The sequence below is a fragment of the Apaloderma vittatum genome, unplaced genomic scaffold (assembly GCF_000703405.1).
Source record: "Apaloderma vittatum isolate BGI_N311 unplaced genomic scaffold, ASM70340v1 scaffold1008, whole genome shotgun sequence".
Taxonomy (NCBI): domain Eukaryota; kingdom Metazoa; phylum Chordata; class Aves; order Trogoniformes; family Trogonidae; genus Apaloderma; species Apaloderma vittatum.
The window spans coordinates 18,572-34,927 of record NW_009732167.1 but is presented as its reverse complement, the minus strand read 5'-3'; the positions used below and the strand labels follow the sequence as shown (position 1 = coordinate 34,927).

The 16,356-nt window shown below is 40.3% G+C and overlaps 1 protein-coding gene across 1 annotated transcript in view; it reads right to left on the bottom strand.

Moving 5' to 3' along the window:
- Positions 1-7,181: 7,181 nt before the first annotated feature.
- Positions 7,182-16,356, bottom strand: part of HDAC11 (histone deacetylase 11) — a 26,408-nt gene continuing 17,233 nt past the window's right edge. The window contains exons 6-9 of the mRNA XM_009875401.1: positions 15,657-15,719; positions 13,621-13,717; positions 10,765-10,943; positions 7,182-7,529 (exon numbers count right to left, since the gene is read on the bottom strand). Of these exons, the coding sequence (XP_009873703.1) occupies positions 7,287-7,529; positions 10,765-10,943; positions 13,621-13,717; positions 15,657-15,719 (582 nt within the window). The 3' untranslated portion in view covers positions 7,182-7,286. The remainder of the gene's footprint in view (positions 7,530-10,764; positions 10,944-13,620; positions 13,718-15,656; positions 15,720-16,356) is intronic.

The following is a 16,356-nucleotide window of genomic DNA, read 5'->3' as shown; positions in this document are numbered from 1 at the left end:
TCTCTTGCCTTTTATGTACCCACTGCACGCTGGACTTATTTTTCTGTCAGAATAGTTTTTACTGTGTTATTTGTAAAACTTCTGGTAATTCAGGATTGGGCAAAACAAACAACTATTCCACAGACCAGTGAAAGAGCTAAGGCTGAAACACTCCAAGTGTTTCCAACTTGCCAAATAGCACTAAAAATGTAACTCTCAACTGGGAACTCCTAAGATTTCTAACTCTATTAACAGTAAGTAGAAGAAAGCAGAAGGAAAGTTGGCTGGAGATACACAGGTTTGTTTTATCTTTGCCTATTACGTATCTGAGTTACAACCAAGAGTTACTTCAGTGCCTCCCTACCTGGTGTGTTTGTAAGTCAGTAAATCGAAAGAGGAATAGGAGGAAATCACATGGGAAGGAAATCCTGGGTGATTTTTCCTCCAGAAATCAAAATTTCTGTGTTTTTACAAGGGCTTCCTCTCCAAAAGCGCATCTCTGTGACACCATGCTTACACCTACAAACAGTAACAGAAGAGACAAAAGATTAGCAAAAAAAAAGGCCTTCATTGCTTTCATACAGTCTCATTTATTTCTACCATTTAGAATAATTCTTTGATTTTCAGTGCGTATTGACAGCCAATTCTGTTCACTGGCATGACATCAAGCTCTCATCTGGCTTTATAATCTCAGCACAGGATATTTCTTTAAGCTCTGGGTACATCTAGTTTGTGCTTGTAGAATTTTGTTCTCCAACCCTACCACGGTATCAATAGCTTTAAGAGCATTGTTTAATCGCATGCCTTAAAGTCTTTTCCCACAATTCCTGTGATACTTTTAACAGTGTGAATACAAGGCTGCCCAAAAGATTGGGGTTTTGGAGGGTTTTTTTAACTAACATAAGGCAACTTTGAGAAACAGTGGCCAAGATAAAAGCAAATGAATGAATTCACTTCAGGAGACAACACATCATGAAGTTTCTCCAGAAAAAAAGCTCATTTCATCAATATTTCTCTGGGCAACTTCCAATACTCTAAGCACTTCCTCTAACAGTATTTTAGGAAATTCTTATGAAGTCAGTGCAAACGAGATGGGTGGCAATAAGCAGTGCATTGTGCGATCTCACAGGGTTACAGGCACCCCGAGATCCGAATTGGATGCTCACAATGTTAAAAAAAATTACATTTTAACTGGGAAGAGTAAATACATTGGAATGAGACTCTTTAGAGCCACTTACCTGCTTCAGAACTTCAGCCTCTTGCTTATGTCCCCAGAGCACCAAGCAAGGCTGCATCTTGGGATGCTGTTACCTCCTCTGCTAAGCCCAACCAGCGCTATCATGAAACAGAGAACGATTTCAGCGGTTGCGTCACATCACCTGCAGCTACTCCCTTCCCCTCTGCTTTCCACTCATCTGCACTTCTGTGATTATCGCAGGATGCAGTCTTGGCAAAGACTAACTCATCTAATTTACAAAAACGCTCCAAGACAATCGTAGTATCTTGAAATAAAGAATCATCAGACACACCAGCTTTTTGGATATCCCCTCCACAAAAAAAAAACCCAAATATCTGGTATTTGTTGACTTGTTTGGGAATAAAACTAAAATCTGATTCTGTTTCCATTTGTGAACAAGTTATTAAGAATGGCTTCTGCTCTGGCAGCAATCAAACCTCTCTTCCTGACCTAGGATAAGCAGCTCAGTAGGGTCCTAAGACACAAAAACGACTGTCAACAGCATTTGATGTGCAGAGCTGCCACTACTCAGATCCTCAGGTGCGTGTGCAGAGCCTGGCCTGACGCATCCATTTCTGAAAAATCTAAAGCAACTAAACAAGAGCCAAACTCAAATGCAGTCACGGGCCAAAATGAGTAATCTCAAATTCCACTAAGCCTTTACTTTGAGATTTTCTAAGTAGCTGGAGGCCTCTATAAAGTGAAAAATCAGTCAGCGGGAAGCTGTACCACAGCTGGAGAACAGTGCCCGCACAGAGAAACTCCTGGCCACCAGCACAAAAAAGCAGAAGGTTCTCAGTGACACTTTTGGTGGGAAGATGTCACAGGAAAGAGTAGCAAAGACTGGGAAGAGACAGATGCACACGATATAAGGAAAAAGCAAATAAATATGTTGATACCCAGAGGTACCAAGAAAGATTTTGCTTCATTTGCACAGAAAAGAAAGAGAGACTCTTGCTGGCTGCAGCTCTTAATGTCACATGTAAGGGAAGTGGAAAGCGGGCTGCAGCTTTTAGTTCAGGAAATTTTCCTGGCTCGTTGTCTCATCTCTGCTACAAACCTAGAGCAGACCATAGGTCTGTTTTGCCCTCTTCTATAACTGTAGCAAACACAAGGGCAAAACAAAATCATATAAAGAATGACAAGCTTTATCACTCACAGGATTAATGACAATTTTTCTTAGATATCAGAAAAGCACTGCAATCGGTTACATCTCTGCTAAGGGCTAAATTTAAGACACCACAAAGACAAGACAGATTATTTTAGGTTGGCCTTGAATATGTTTTTTCCCCCCTTTTCTCATTTTTTACACAAATCCAACACGCACTGCCAGAAGAAAGATAATCAGTTCCAGTCAAGCTCAAAGGATGTCTACTCACAACTGCAAAATAAAAAAAAGTTTGGATCTTATTAGCAAAATACGTAACCAGCCTTATATCTGACAACACATAATTTAACTATCTGTAATGTTACTGAGGGAAGAAATGATTTATGGAAGTATCCAATGGCTCCACAGACCACTGCACTGGCAAAATATAACGCTGCAGCACTGGTGACACAAGATGTGCCTGCAGCCTTCTCGTGATTTTTGCCCTTGAAGTCTGGGCTCAGGTATGCTGCAGGGAGGGAGGTCAGAGCCGCACCAGGCTGGCAGGTCAGAACCACAGCCCCACCACAATTATTTCCTACGCCCGCTCAAGCTTTTCAACCACAACAGCATTTTTATCTTACCACACTATTCTGAATTTAGTTTCAGGAAGCCAGCGTTGAGTGCAGCACACAGCATTCAAAAGGCTGCAGGAAAGTAGGGCAGGAGGTACTTGCTTCGTTCTAAGGATCATCTACGGGTCAGTATTTTCCTTGCATTAATTCATACACTGAGCAGAAAGTGCCAATGCAAGCCTAGGAACTAGTCCTTCACACAGCTCACCAAAACATCATCTCTTTTTAGAAGAAATTTCTGCTGTCCTGTGGTCAAATGGACTGGCTGTAGCCCAGTGGCCTGCATAAAGGCTAAGATGAAGAAGTGAAAATTAACAGAGCACTGGATGGGAAACCCAAGAGTTTATCAAAAGTGTCAGGATCAAGGAAAGACTAAAAACCTGAAAAATCACACCTATTTAATGACTAAGCTCAAGGCTGGCACATACTCAACCATTTGTAAGCTGGCCTCTAGAATGGCTGTGGAATACACAATCCCTGTTCAATTCGAGGCAAGTTCAGGACACAGCATCACCTGGGATTACACCCTTGGTTACTGCTTTTAATGTGCTCTGCATTTCCAAATCACCCAGGGAGCAAAATGAAGAGGCAAAGACAACATGTAAATCTTCTTTACCAAGGGATTGCAGTTTTCTGGAAAGAATGTTTTCAATTATTAAAAAACTGGCATACACACAGCACCGAGATCCTAGACCCTGCAGCTTTCTGAACTCAGCAAGTTCCTTCTGCTCCTTGGCAGCACAGTGTGAGCAAAGTCCAGATCCAAGATTACAAACTTTCTAACTTCTGGATCTGACAGAGAGCATTCTCCCCAAAGCAGCTATGTTGCATGTAGGACACAATAGTACAGTATAAGTTGTAAAAGTACACGAAATTCCTCAAGTGTCGCTTCACCAAGTACAAGAAATTCCTCAAGTGTCACTTCACGAACCACAGAAACCATGTGCAGCCAGCCCCGAAGGAGAATTGTGTGCCTCGTCATACGCGCAACAGAAGGCAGAAACGCTGCTGAACAACTTGCTCTGGTAGCAGCGCCGGAAGGCAGCGGGGAACAGTTTCAGGATCACAAAGTTCCACAAGCTGCAAGGAACAGGAAGGAGTAGGGAACCTGGGAGCACAGACATTTATTACTCACTAAACATAAGCACCAGCCCTCTCCCCCTGATAGAGCTGTCTACCGATTAATTTATTTTTTATTATATCAAGCTGTCTTACTACAGCATCTCTCAAATTCTTCTTTGCATTCACGGTACAAGCCTAGGGCTTTGCAAGGTTAAAAGAAATAAATTGATGACAAACAAACAAAAAAAAATAAATCAAGCCTTTAGCATATAAAAGACATCAATGTTACCAGCTGAAGCTAAAATTTAGTCAGCGTAAGACTACGACCACAACACGCAGGGTTTTCAATGCCAAGTTCTGTGCTGTGTGTTGACTGTCAGGGAGACAAGGGGGGCTGGAGCTCGACACACCAGCTGTCAAATCAAAGAGATGAAAACACCAACTCTTGCATTTATTTCTTAAATAAATTTCACACATGGGTGAGCAGCGAGAAATACATGCTTGTATGTTAACTATAAACTATTGACCAATCCTCACCATTTCTTAAGTGAGTCAAAACCGATGTCTTACTGCGCAAGACCTACCAGGTCTTTCCTTCAAGACAGCGTTTGGGCTGTAAGTTAGGGCATCAGCTCTGAAACACTCCTTCCTATCACTGGGGGATTTGATAGTCACAACTGCCATTAAAAACAGAAAACCCCCAACCTCCACACATTTCCTCCATAAAATTAATGGCTACATGGCATTCTCCTAGTAGACTTTCCTAAGTCTCTGCGTTCTACAAAAAAGTTTTTGTCGAAGCTAAAAGCTGTGACGGTGCTAGGTCAAGGCAAGGCTTCCATACTGATAGCAGAATACTAACTATGAATCAGCTATTTGTGGTGGAAATTCAACTTAAGAAACAATTTCACCACTTCTTTTGAAAAACAGTACACATTTGTCTTGGACTAGTTTCTTAATGTGTAGAAATTAAGCTTTTGAGTTGAACAACCAGGTCAAATATTACACTAAATGAAGCATCAGTATGTCCATTGCTTAACAATCAAAAATCTTGTAGATACAGGAAAGCTAGCAGGTTCTCCTGCAAACATTTAGTTCTCCCTGAAAAGGTCCTGATTTATAAAGGACGTCAAACAAAATATTTCAGCCCTAACAGAGATTTAGTATACCGTTTAATATATTTAACAATAAAGTACTTAAAGTAGGAGTTAGAAGATAGTTAACAGAACATAACTTGGAATTAGACAGTGATTTTGACCCTTTGTGAAGATATCTTCAAAATTATTTAGATATGAAGCTTAAGCTCAGTTTAAGAGGTCAACACATGAACATAACTCTCCGAAAAGTCATCTGCTGTTGACAAACCTTGTACTATTCACCCTCAAAACGTAACTGAAACTGCCACGAGTCTTAAGTATGAAAACCTCATCTTCTTGTCTTTTCAACAAACTCCTCTTCAATAAACAACTCCACTCGAAGTTTCTGACAGCCAAGATACATGTGAAGTGAAAAGAAGAGTCAGTCAGCATCGTTCAAAATCATTTTAATCTTCAACAAGGGAAAATAAATGCATTAACACAAAGAGAAAACACTTTGGGAAGACAATATGGAACCACGACAGGGTTTTAGTTTATAGAAATGCAATTTATAATTTTATAAAAATTATATGAAAGAATAACAACATCTTTCAGTAACATCAGACAGTATAGAAAAAATAAATGTCAACATTAGTTGTGCTTTGATGGTCCTTCTAGTAAGAAATTTAAAAGTGCTTTTTGAATAGCAGTGTTGCAACTCAACATTAGTGCAAATGTCAAATCTGTTTTAAAGCAGATATTTATAGCAATTGTGCAAGTTCTTACGATTAACAAACCCCATCAATCTAAAAATTAACACTGAGCGAGGTCACTACTCTGATTAGAATTAAACATTCGTTAAATAGCTTACACACCAGTTCTACTACAAGGAAAATATTGATGCTCCTTCACAGAAAGGCTTGAACTTAAATGTTACATGTAACTCGTTCTACAAATCGGTGAATATCTCGAAGTTAAAAAAGCTCTTGCAAAATATACAGTTTAGTACATTTATGACCAAGGGCTACAAACAGTACCTAAGGCAAAATCTAGCAACTTAAATAAAACCAAACTTCACAGTTAGTGTACTGAATTTGCTCTTACATACAGTATTTTGTTCCCAAATCCTCCCTGAAGCTCCCATATAAAGTTAGCACATGAACTCCATGTAGAAATTTCACTATATTCTTATCTGTAAATACCAACAATTTGGTTACCAACTACTGCTACTACAAGTACCGTTACTCTTTGAGCAAGTGAAAAACACAGCACTAGTTGGAAATTAAAAGAAATAAATAAAAATCAAAATTTACTCTTTACTGTTTTTACAAATGACAAGCTGGCAATAATAAAAGCCACTCTATATTTCTACATAGTATTTTCTGCAAGAATTCTCAGAACTCTAAAATTAGTTTTCGTTTTAGTGTTGTTTCCTTACTTTGTAATTTATGATGCATAGTAACTATTGCCTTTCCTATGCAGGCCTCATTTTAAGAGAGGCAAAAACTAGGCAGTTAACACTGAGCCCTTATGGCTCATTTCATGTGGAGCCAAAGGCATTTTGTATTTTATTTCTCAAGGTGTTTATAAGTAGGATTTAAGCCACTATCAACAACAGGACTAAAATACAAATTAATGAACTTCCATTCTAACAGAGTATGGCTTGCAAACCTAACAACTGAACAGGGTTTTTTATATAGTATTGCACTTTAGTACTAAATTGACAGTCAGAAACTGCACAGAACTCATTTTATAACAATATATCAATTAAAAAAGCAATAAATAAAGTGCAGTACCTAAAAATAAAAGTAGAAGCCACTGTGTTTAGTCCACATTTCTCCCACCACAGTCTGAACTTCTTCAACTGAAATAAGTCCAGGACGGTCTGTGGATACCAACTGCATAGTTTTTTCCACACAACAGACTACCCATAACAATAAGAGAAGCAATTAAAGCTTTCTGCAGTAATATTATCAACTGAAGGACAGCACCCTGGAGTATATGTCTCAGTTAGCTTACACAGAGGGGTTGCCTTTGCTCACGATCGCTTCAGAAGCCAGACACAGTTACTGCGTGACTGCACATCACCTCTAGCGTGTTACTCTACAGGCAAGTGGAGCCTTTTTAAACGTGTGACATTAAACCTGATAAGGACGTGGAGACCTCCTGCTCCCGCAGCGGGAAGCCCTTTCCTAAAACTTAGCAACTCGTCATTGCAGCGACAAGTTGGTTAAGTCTTTAGCAGCGTCTCTGATCATCTGCTCTACCTTGGGATTTTCGGCTCCGCTGGTTGCCAGCTCCTTGTCGATAAGCCCCAGGTTATGCAAATTGAGGATGGAATCGGCAATAATCCGCGCGGTCCTCTTCTGGTAGCCTCCAGACGTCACCATCAGGATTGGGATCCTGCGTCTTCTGGCAGCTTTGAACACGACTTCATCTCTCTTCACAATTCCCTGCACGTGTGCAACGACAAAACGAAACAACATTAAAAAGGGGTACAAATACAGGATATGATAGGATCAGCCTATGCTTTATAGGTTTACAGTTTAAGTGATTAAGTCCTGCATTTTACAATATGAATTAAAAAAAGGTAACTTAAGAGTCCCATCAGCAGGTTTACATGCATCATCATTAAAAATATGAAAACCAGCAAATCAAGAATCCTTGACTTGTTTTTAGAGGACACAACAGAAAAAAGTCTTTAATACAAATCCCTAGAAGAATTCCTGCTCAAAGGCCATAAAGTCTAAACTGACTGAAGTTTAGAAACGTTCACCCTATTTCACAGCTGAGGAATTGAGATTAATAAAGATTGTCGGAATTCAAAGAGCTTTAGTTTGTGCTCAACTTGCCTACGACAAAGGTTTAGCAACTTGATCAAAATTTCACAAACCTAAAAAAGAAGCAGAAATTTAAATCAGATTTTACACACTCACAATCCCTAGATGAGTTATAAAATTCCAGGTTTTTTAAGAAAAGAAAATACTGAAATAATCTATGGCTGAAGGGGGAGTTGCAGGATGTAAGTAATGCTAAGTCCACAGGAAGGAAAATAAATCCTAAATAACCTCTTACTAATAGAGAAGGGCATAGAACTAAAAAATAACAAAGACTGCTGACCAAGAGGTACTGTACTGTCATTGAACTCATACACCAGCAGACTTCGAGTATCTTGGATTTCAAATAAGTACATGTGGGGAAGGAGAGAGAACTCAGAAATAAGTGAGAACAGAATTAAAATCTACTTCTGTAGAAAAACAAAAAGCCAAGAGTTCCAGAGTTACACAGGGGGCATAAATAATCCATTATAACTCCTCAAAATAAAAGGCTAACAACATAATAGACAACAGCTTCAAAAGGACAGCCCGAAATTTAAATGACTGCAAAAGCTGGGGAAAGGGATATAAACGCAAATACAAAAGGAAAAATGAAGGAAGCAATAGCAAAAACGGTACAACAAAATGAATGTGTACTACTCAAGACTGGTTAGAGGAAGACTGTAAATACATCAAGAAATATTACCCTGCCATTAAAAGAAAATTAGACCACAAGCAAATTGTAAAGGGAAAGAATACGTTTCAAATGTAGCTGAAAAACTATTTTGTAAAACCATACAACAGTAATGTTTTTGGCATGGTTTGATACAGTCCTGTATAAGAACAATGGGAGTAAAGAATAGCTGACAAATAAGACAAAGGAGACTGGAGTCACTGAAGGAACAGATCCTTCAGTGAAGTAACAGAAAGACAGGACGAGCCGCACAGCCCTGGGGAACCGCTGGCTGCAGCAGCCGTTACCCCACACCAGAGCTGGAAGCTCTCACAACTCGCAGGAGCCCAACCTACTCAGCCTGGCTCCAGCATCTCCAGGGACTGAGCCGGGAAGAACCGAGGGGAAAACACACAGGCTTACTCCAGCACTTGCATGTTACCAAGAAAGAAAATGCGTCAAATGAAAACAACGGCCCAAACCAGTTCCCACACACAAACAGAGAGAAGAGGGACGGAACCTGCTACACCTCAAGTTTTCCGGCGACAGCCTCAAGCACCAAGATACTATCACTCATAGCACTCTGAGGAGGCATAATTTTGCCTAGAATTAACCCTGTAGCAAGATTTAAAACATATGAATGGAATTTATAACTGCAGGACTAATGAAACTTGAAGATAATAATTGTCCAGGCTCGAAGCCTTCAGCTTTGACATGTGCAGCAGCAGCCTGGGCTTTCGAGCTTGGTGAGACAAGCCCTTCACATCTAGGCCAACAAGATCAGAGACAAGAATCCCTGCCCTCAGCTCAGAAAATAAAGCCACACAAAGTTCTTCTCCATCAGGCACCTCAACCATTGGTTGTGCAGGGAAATGGCACTCTGCCTTTCATCTCTACTTGTGACCAGAAGAATCATTTCACATTTCTTTCCCCATCCCTACATTTTCTCCAATCCTACACAGCACCCAACAACCTACAGCAACTCATTTTTTCCTGGCAATTAACACCGTTTCCTCAAATGCCAGAAAAGAATTTGAAAAGGCACATCTTATCCTCTGTCTATCACTGGCTCCCATTGCTCCTGGCAGGCACCACTTTCCTGCCTTAAAAAAAAAAAAAAAAAAAAAAGCTCTGCTCCACTGAATGAGATCTTACACCTCGGGTCACATCCTCCCCAAAGCCAAAAGCAAACGAGTTTAAGCCCCTCAGCTCTTCCTCTCTCCTCAGAGACTTTTATGCGGCCATGGAAACACAACCTGGAGATTCAGAGCAAATAAAAGCAGCAGGGAACTAGAGCTCTCTGCAAAAGAGCTGAAGGACTGCAAACCAGAAGGGGAAGCGATCACATCGAGCAACGGCTCAGTTAGAGAGCTCACAGCTCAAGTACTTCTCTACATTGAGCTGGTGGACACTAGAGGAGAACTAAAGGTGGAAAGAGCAGACAGAACCGAGGAGCTGTCAGAGAAGGAATTGTTAAAGAAAAAACAAAAGGAAGAGATCTGTAAATTTTTATTTTGATAGTAGACTCGTTATATCTGGAAGTTGAAGCTTTCTTTGAAGCTATACAGAATAAAACAAAATTTAAATCTGGTTACCGAACTGGGGAGAGAAGGTAAACTGAACTGAAAATGGGTAGTGATATCTGCACAGAAAAGAGTAAGAAAAAAATAAAATTCTCTTTGCTTGCTAAGAATACACAGACTGGCTGCACAAAATTGCCAGAACTGGAAGATACCAGAAGAGCAGATTATAACAGCTGGGAGTGCTACAGAGGAAATTAAGTGCAAGACACCTACAGGGGCCAGGTGACAAAGGAAATACACTGCACGATAGGTTATAGAGAGGACAAGAAACAAAGACAGAATCAAAGCGGAAAAAAGAATTTGGCTGAGGTATGAAAATATATGCCCTTCTGGTTACAGTCTGGATATTCAAAACCAGTGTATTGTAGAGGGAATACGAACAATAGCGGAATAGGAACCCAAAGAACAAAAATATTTAGAGTCAGAAAGAGACAACAAAGAAAAAAAGCACAGGTGAAAGAGCAACAGAGCTGCACCTGTATCTACCTACAGCAGGAAAATACTCAGGCTGAGTAAAGCACACACCTCATCTTTAGCTAACAAAGTCACCCTCAGCACTGCTGCCACCACCTAGTGAGGAGCGAAAAACCTCTAGGTGTTTAGGATTAATACAAACCTGAGGCGAAATAGCGAGTCCTCCCAACGGATCGCCATCCAGAATATCAGTCCCAGCATTATAAACAATGACGTCGGGCTTTAACTCGTTTAACGCTCCTTCCACGTGAGTATGTACCTTCTGAAGGTATTCGGCGTCTTCTGTACCCCACTCTAATTCCACCTTGCGTTTTATGGCGCCTACGAGAAAAAAATTTAAAAATGTTTCAATGTTCCTCCAGCAAAGAACTGCTTTGAAAGAAAGTGTCAGATTTAGGTAAGCAAGAGGAAAACATAATGATTCTGGAAATTTTTTAAGTGCACTGCATTTTCACAGAAACGTAAGGTAAAGCAAATTATTCAACTACTTGTTTTCCCAGCAAATGTAAGTACAATGACCTTGAAAATATTCCAGTGAAGAGAGAAAATTAGATTTTTTGGGGGGGGGGGGGGGGGGTGGAAAACAAATCTCTCAGACACAAGCAGAAAATCCTATTGAAAACAGCTTATCTACATGTTCATTTACTAATCAGCAAAGAAATCGTAAAGAAAATTATTAACTTAAAAGTAATCTAAACAAAGGGAAAGAAAACACTGAATTGCTATTGCAGAGGAAACAGTTGGGAAAAAAAACCATGATAAATATCACTGAGAAATTATTAAGATGTTTTATTTTTATCACAACCCTCTTAACAGCAAGGGATCATGAATTTACGTGAACTGCTTTATGAATGTGTAACAAAATTCAGCTTTGCCCCAGGCATTTTCAATTTAATGTTCTTACCCTGTAATCCTACCAGAAGAGCAAATATCTATCCCTAATTTAAATCAAAATAGTTCTAATGCTTCTAATAAAGCATTACAAGTAGAAGAGGGTTGAGAAAGTAGAAGGAAGAACCGAAGGTTAATACAGTCGAGCTTTGGGTGCTTCTACAGAGTTGTGTGTAACTAAATCTGAATTAATCAAATCCGTGTTGGAAGTGTTTCGAGGCGTAAGCTCTACCCCACCACACCCTATGCCTTGAGTTAAATAACCTGGAGCCTCCATTCAGCACCCACCAAGCGTGCAGGAACGCATTCAACACAGAATGATACTTTTTCACTCCTGTGACTGCTGGGCAGGGGTTTTTTTTCCATCCTTGGGGGTTTTTTTTCCATCCTTGTTCAACAGTAGTGAAGCATTCTTTTTCTTCCTGTTATTTTACTGCCTCAGCATCAAAGATTTTTTGTTCCTTTATGATATTTTTCTTATCGTCATACAAACGTTCATCGAAGTCGGCAAAGCTGTGCTCTTCTGAACAGCACTTAGAGCCTCTTCAGGGTAAAGAATCCGTGAGCTGGAGACAGCTTTAGAGCAGGAGGTAAACCCATCAGCATGGGGAACAAACAAGTATCGTTCTGATGAAGCCATTAAGAACTCAGGATGATCACAAATAAGATTCCGTGCCTCCGCAGGTCTCTCTCCTTCACCCCCGGCACAAAACACAGAATTACACGGGGTAGTTATCAGCCAGGCCAGGGATGACTGTTGGATCTGTAGGTTACATTGGACACAGCTTTTGCATTTAACAGCCTTTTGCCCATCTCTCGCTAATTACGGCTTTTTGAAAGCTGCAGAACGACGGACCAACGCAGCAACGCTTTTTTTAAGGCCCACACTTGGAGCTCCAGCTGTCAAGCTTTATGCTCACCAGCAAACTAGTCCCTCTCCCATCCACCTTCCCTCTCTTCCTGAACTTTTGTGCGATTCCAAGCTTAGGGCTCAGCATTAGGCAATGGTAGCCAGCTTGTCTTTTTTTTTTTTTTCCTCCTAATGAAGCCAAAAAAGTACAGAAGAGACTGTTATAATAAAACATGGGCAAAATGAGTGGGAAATCCAGGGAGGGAGCAATCACAGTCAATATGTGAATAGATAGATGCTTCTCTCTCTCATTTTCATTTTTCTTTTTCATTTGTTTGCTGATTGTCTCCTTACAGACATAACATACTTAAAACAAAAAAGATCACCTTTTAATTTAATACCTTGAATTACATATATTGCAATCTTCAAAAACTTCACTGGTTAAAAACCAGAAGAACAATGTGCTGCACCTAATCCTCACCAAGAATCCAAATTAGGTAGGCTTTTCAGAAGGACAGAGTCATTCTCAAGAAAGCCGGACAGCAGCAGAACATCTCCCCCAACAAATTAGGATTCAGTTAACAAATCCAGCCTGTAATAAACGACAGTGTAACAGAATCCAAGATCAAATAAGCTTTGGGCTTTAGTATCCCCAATTAACTGGGACAGGTCACCAGCCACAACAGGCACAGCACAGCAGGGATAAAAAATCAAGCACGAGCTCTTAACATTTGCATGGCATCCCCAACTTGTTTCACATTCTGATGCATTTTGTTTTCCAGCTGCTTATATAACAAGTTCCACCAGAAAGACAACAGCTAAACGTGATCATTTGTAACTTTCAAAAGAACGTGAAACTTTTTAACACAGTATTAACTAAACCTGAGTGAATTATTTCATAAATTTAGTGTAAGGGAAAGATTAAATTCTAACAGTTATCTTCAAATCCAAAACCAATTATCTCAAACTCACGAGCTTTTGCACGGGCTGCTAACAAAGTCCATGCAATACCGACACCTTGCATTCAAGAAATTCATTCCACAAGTGAGGGAAAACACTACAGAGTGTTAACACTAGTGGGATACATCACAGGGATCACTGAAAATTGTATGTCCAGTGTTAAATTCTTTTCCAAAAAAAATCTTTAAAAAATCTAATTAGCATTGTCGCAAAGGACATTATTCGTAAATGAAGAAGTTACTTAACACCACGGTATGTCTTTTACCTTTTTGGAGCATGAATTTCAATTATACTTACGTTTCGCAAATCCATCCCCTGGATAAATGTATCTGTTGTACACATCCATAATATACACCCGAGGATCATCCATGAAGTCCCTCTCATGGCCATTTCCCTGAAGGAAATTTACAGTTAGCTATTCCTAGCACACTACCACAGAATTAAACAATCTGCAAATTCTAGAGTACTTTAAGGCTACAAACACGGCGTATTTCAGACTCCTGGGTCAGCCTCTTATCTGTAATCTTGAAGGTTATTCTGAGGCGTAGACTTTGGAGGGCTCTGGCAGTATCAGTCTGAAGACCGCAGGTATTATCACACTCAAAATCCTTCCATCTCTGTGAAGATAATTATCACAGACCTCATTGCACATATTAGAAAAAATAAGTGAAAATTAGAAGCTAATTGCCTTCAGCAGCAGGGATACTCAGATTCTTATGCAATGATTAATAAATAAATAAAGCAGAACACAGCTCTCCTGATAATTCAAGCTGTGGTGAGATAAGTAATCCCGAGGAAAATTATAAACACTGAAGACTCCACAGTTTAGCATATCGTTTAACACCAGAAATTCCCTACGAAAAGATTGTACTGGGTATAAAGATGGATGCTCAAGAGAAAACTCAGATTCCAAATATTTCCCTCTCCCCAGTTTCTGGATTTAAATCGTATTCTTTCAGCTCCCATTTTGACTTTTTTTTCCTCGTAGTAAAAAAGACATCATCTTTTCACAGCAATCACTAAGATAATTTTGTTGAATCCAGCGTATCACACAGGATCCCAGCCCCTACCCCCAACAGAACCTCATTTAACCTACAGAAATCTAGGATCTAGCTTCTGTAATCCGCTTACATCATTTCCGTCCCCGGACAGTTAAGTTACGGTTCTGCTACAGCTTCTCCCCCTGCAAACAACCAATCCCCTCCAAAAAAACCAACCAAAGGATCGCTGGGCTAAAGCTAAGCAATGTGTGTGCAAAAGGGAATGGGAAGCACCTGAATTGTGCTTCTCCCTGCTAAAAAATGGCCACTCTTGCTTATTTCTTCAGCACCTTCGGTCTGCAAATTAACAGTTAAAAAGGATCTGCTACTACTTCCCACTGCTCTCGTTCCTCAGAGAAAGGAACCAAAGCGGTGATTTTGTGGTTACCAGCAAGATACGTGAAAATCAAAATACATTCCGAGAAGTCTCTACAAAACAAAAACATCCCCAGAACCCCCAAAAGCACAAAAAGATCCATATCCTGACAGATACAGCTGAAGATATTCATGAAAACAAAACACCTTTCTGTTGCAGAATCTATGTCCTTATTTCATGGTAATTTTAAGATGTCTTAACTTGCAGGTAGGAAAAATGGTGGAAGATGGAAAATTTGCAGCAATTAGGCTTCCTCATTGCCATGGAGCTACGTAAAAATGGTTTATTTACATGTAATAAATTAACTTCAACACTTCAGACTTGACATAGTTTTGGTGTGTAACTGCTTTTCTAAAACTAATTCTTCCCTCCTGTCAGGATTTATTTTGGAAAAACCTACCAAAGATGAGATTTGTTCTCAGTACCCACAGTAAGTCACTTTACCAGAAGAGTGATATATTCTTTCTCTCATTAGGCTGAAGCCAGGCTTTCCATTAAAACACTGAAGGTCAAATTCACCACCTGCAAAGGCTGCTGCAATGATCACGCATCCTGAACTAACCCTAATTCTCTTTTAAGAGGTTTTGTTTCTTCAGGGATTCTGATCCACCCTGGAGACTGCAGCTCATAAATATTTTTGCATCTAGCCACATGATGGAGCTACAACTCAGTTTAATTTTCTTAAACTGCCTTAGAATCATAGAACAATTCAGGTTGGAAAAGACCCTTGGGATCATCGAGGCTTAACAGTCTTTAGGACCATAAAATTACTAAACTGTTCACAGTTTCCAACACATATGATTAACTTGGTATTCTGCGAGCTGACAGTTTCCACTAAGATTAGAAAAACTGGTATTTATCACACATGGTATTTAGAGCAAGACATCTGCTGCACTGAACACAGGTAAGATACTCACCTGATGAGCATCCAGATCAATAATTGTGGCTTTAGACACCCCCTGGACTCTTTCAAATAAGAACTGGATATATAAGCAAAGAACAAAACGGAGAAGGTAACAGTTAGGTGACAGATTAAATTGGAGGCTTGAACCTTGCACTGTTCCAGTTGGAAGGCAGCGTGCATCTACTTATTTTATCCACCGAATTACAGAACCTCTAGCTTTTCACACTAAAAAAAAAAACCCAACTGTGATTATACAATAAAAGAAACCTGGACATTTCCACCAGATGAAATGCATGAAACACGCATTTCACAGTTGTCTGTGCAAGTACCTGCCTGCCTCTAGGGAAGGCAGAGTTCTCCTCATCTCCCCTTTTCCCCTCCAAGTACCCGACACAACACGGGATCAAGGTCACGTCCCTCGACACCATCCTGCGCTAACCTGCAAAGCCGACTCTGCAAACGCGGTGTAACAAACCCTGTGTGGGCAATACTGCCTCCACCGAATGGAAGCTGGGACGTCTCTGCGTCCTGCACCACCGAGGCAGGAAAGGACAGGTGCACCCAGGGACTGCAAAGCTGCCGGTGGCACCGGCGCTGTCAGAGTGGAACCAGACACAGCACAGAGGAAGGAAGCAACAGCAACAACTGCAGGCTGGGAGAGGGGAAAGCAAGAGCTCCAAGGGCCCCAACCATCAAGGTTCAGGAGACACGAT